At 48.1% G+C, this 2,232-nt stretch overlaps 1 protein-coding gene across 1 annotated transcript; it reads right to left on the bottom strand.

Moving 5' to 3' along the window:
* Positions 1–203: 203 nt before the first annotated feature.
* Positions 204–2,232, bottom strand: LOC105513803 (HLA class II histocompatibility antigen, DP beta 1 chain-like). Its single transcript, XM_011944834.1, has 2 exons — positions 1,774–2,232; positions 204–614 (listed from the first exon to the last, which is right to left on the bottom strand). Exons 1-2 carry the CDS (start codon positions 1,994–1,996, stop codon positions 499–501), a joined length of 339 nt encoding a protein of 112 aa, XP_011800224.1. The 5' UTR covers positions 1,997–2,232; the 3' UTR covers positions 204–498.

Here is a 2,232-nt window from a genome sequence, read left to right as displayed (position 1 = left end):
TAAGAGGGTCTGTGAAAGTCATGAAAGAATTTAATAATTAAGGAATTTAATAATTAAAGGAAAGGAATTGCCAAGATTAGCACCAAAGTTATTTTAGCCACCCAATAACATATTTCTCCCAATCATATCATAAGTTATAAAGAATGGCCTAAACTTAAAATTATGCCCTAGTAGCAAGTCAAGGGGGAAATATATGTTTTTTGCAAAGGAAATGTTACTTTTATATTAACCTTTCTGGTGATCTACAGCGACATCTAGTGGAGATAAGCCAGTATTACAATCTATTGGTGTAACTAACAGGTATGAAAACTCTACTGTCATAGTTTTATGGTCAGTAGGACCCCTACTAATAGTGGTAATCTTAATACTCATATGGTAACCCTATATTTTAAACCTTCTTGTAAAATTTATCTCTTTTTGCCTAGAAGCAATCAAACTTCAAATGGTGCTGCAAACAAAGCCACATACGGACATATCATTCTTCCAAGAAGCCTTAGATCAACCTCTGGAGAAGCCCCAACTGCAGCGCCCCAACACGACTCCCCTTTTCAGCAGGAGGCAGCCAGAAAGAATCGTCATCCAATGCCCCCTAACAGCAGTTATGGTTACGTCTCCTGAGGGAGGAAATAATACAGGAGTTATTAAGAAATTATTTTTAGGCAGCTAGAAAGGGTAAAAGTTCTCAATGGAATTTTCCTTTAATAAAAAGCAGCCCCAAACCATTTCTTCTCTAACTTTCTGCCAAAACTCAGGCATAGATATGCAAACTTGAAGCTTTTGTGTGTAAATGCTGGCAGCTGTACCTGGAAGTCAGGTACATCCAATATAGCGGTTCCCACTCGCTTTTCCTTGTCACCACGTTTACGGGTGTCATGGCAGCCTCCAGGTAAAACCACATGTACAGGTGTCATGTCCACCACCAGTTGGAGGCCGCATTTGAATAATAAAAGACTAGGGTGGGAGAGTTAGTCTTTTCGTGGGCTATGTAAGTGACACAACTGGTCAAACCAATCCCCTGAGCCCTTTGTAAATCAATCACCGCTTCCTCAAGCCTCTGTACAAAACCGATTGCATTCCACCACAAACCGCAGACCCTCTTTTGGGCAACCCGCTTTCTCAGCATGAGGAAGGATTTTCTTTCTTCTTTTCTATTAAACTTTACACTCCCAAACCCACTCCTCATGTGTGTCTGTGTCGTGAATTTTCTCGGCCATGACAAAAAACCAGGGTATATACCCCAGACAATGGAGCCATTTCAAAATCACAATGTCCAGTTCCCAGGATCCAGTCTTATGCTCCTCCCGCTGGGTCCCCTCTCTCTGGGTGGTCTCATGTAGCCCAGGCCCCTTCCTGGCCGCAAACTCTTCTCTCTACCTGCCCATCAGACCATCCATCTGCCCCTCAAGCATCTCAAACCCAGGGGTCTCCCTGCAGGTTTCTTCTCTGCGTAGCCTGATGTGCCATCTCCACCTCCATCTCCACACCACACCCCTGCGCGCTGTCCTGTGACCTTTCCCCTCACCCCACATGCAGTCAGCTGCCAGGCCTTCTGAAGTCCCAGAGATCTCTCTCCCTCCATCCTCCTCACTCCATGCTCAGCCCAGTCTCTGTGCTCACCCTCCTGACAAACTCCGATTGGGCTCCTCCCATCAATTCCCAGCCCAAAGTCCCCTTCTGTCCTGGCACTAAGGTCCCTTAGGCCGGCCTGGCTGCCACTACTCCCTGGGCCCGGCCCCCATGGCTGCCCCAGGAGCCCTGGTCCACAGCCCTCACCTCGGCGCTGCCGGATGAGTGGCTCCATCAGCTCGTACTTGTGTGTGCACATCTTCTCCACCTCGGCTCGCTTCCGTTCCATAAAGTCCTTCTGGCTGTTCAAGTACTCTCCCGTGGGCCGCCCCAGCTCCATCACTGCTAGGAACTCCCCCACTGCGCTGTCAAAATGCACGTATTCCTCCCGAGTTGTAGTTGAGCCCGTCCACAAAGCGCTGAGTCCCATTGAATGCGTAGCATTCCTGCCGTTCCTGGTACACGGAATTCTCTGAGAAGAGGGTGGAGAGATGGGGGTGGTGCCACCCCCAACAACACCCCCTCCTCAATATTAGCTATTTCCTCAAATCTTCCCACTCAGGGCTGGATTTAAAAATACTATTTTTCCTACTACCGAGTTCTGTGGTCCCAGGCAGGTCACAGACCCTCTCCAGGCCTCAGTTTTCTCACCATGCAGCGAGAGGA

Source organism: Colobus angolensis, unplaced genomic scaffold (genome assembly GCF_000951035.1).
Source record: "Colobus angolensis palliatus isolate OR3802 unplaced genomic scaffold, Cang.pa_1.0 Scaffold236, whole genome shotgun sequence".
In the NCBI taxonomy this organism is placed as follows: Eukaryota; Metazoa; Chordata; class Mammalia; order Primates; family Cercopithecidae; genus Colobus; species Colobus angolensis.
Note: the sequence above shows the minus strand (reverse complement) of the source record. Positions and strands in the feature narration are given on the sequence as shown.

Excerpts from the sequence above, each read along its gene's own strand:
- LOC105513803 (XM_011944834.1), bottom strand. The coding sequence starts at position 1,996 with ATGGGACTCAGCGCTTTGTGGACGGGCTCAACTACAACTCGGGAGGAA. Across the intron at positions 615-1,773 it reads ACTCATCCGGCAGCGCCGAG|GAGACGTAACCATAACTGCT; the intron begins GTGAGGGCTGTG and ends TTCCTCCCTCAG.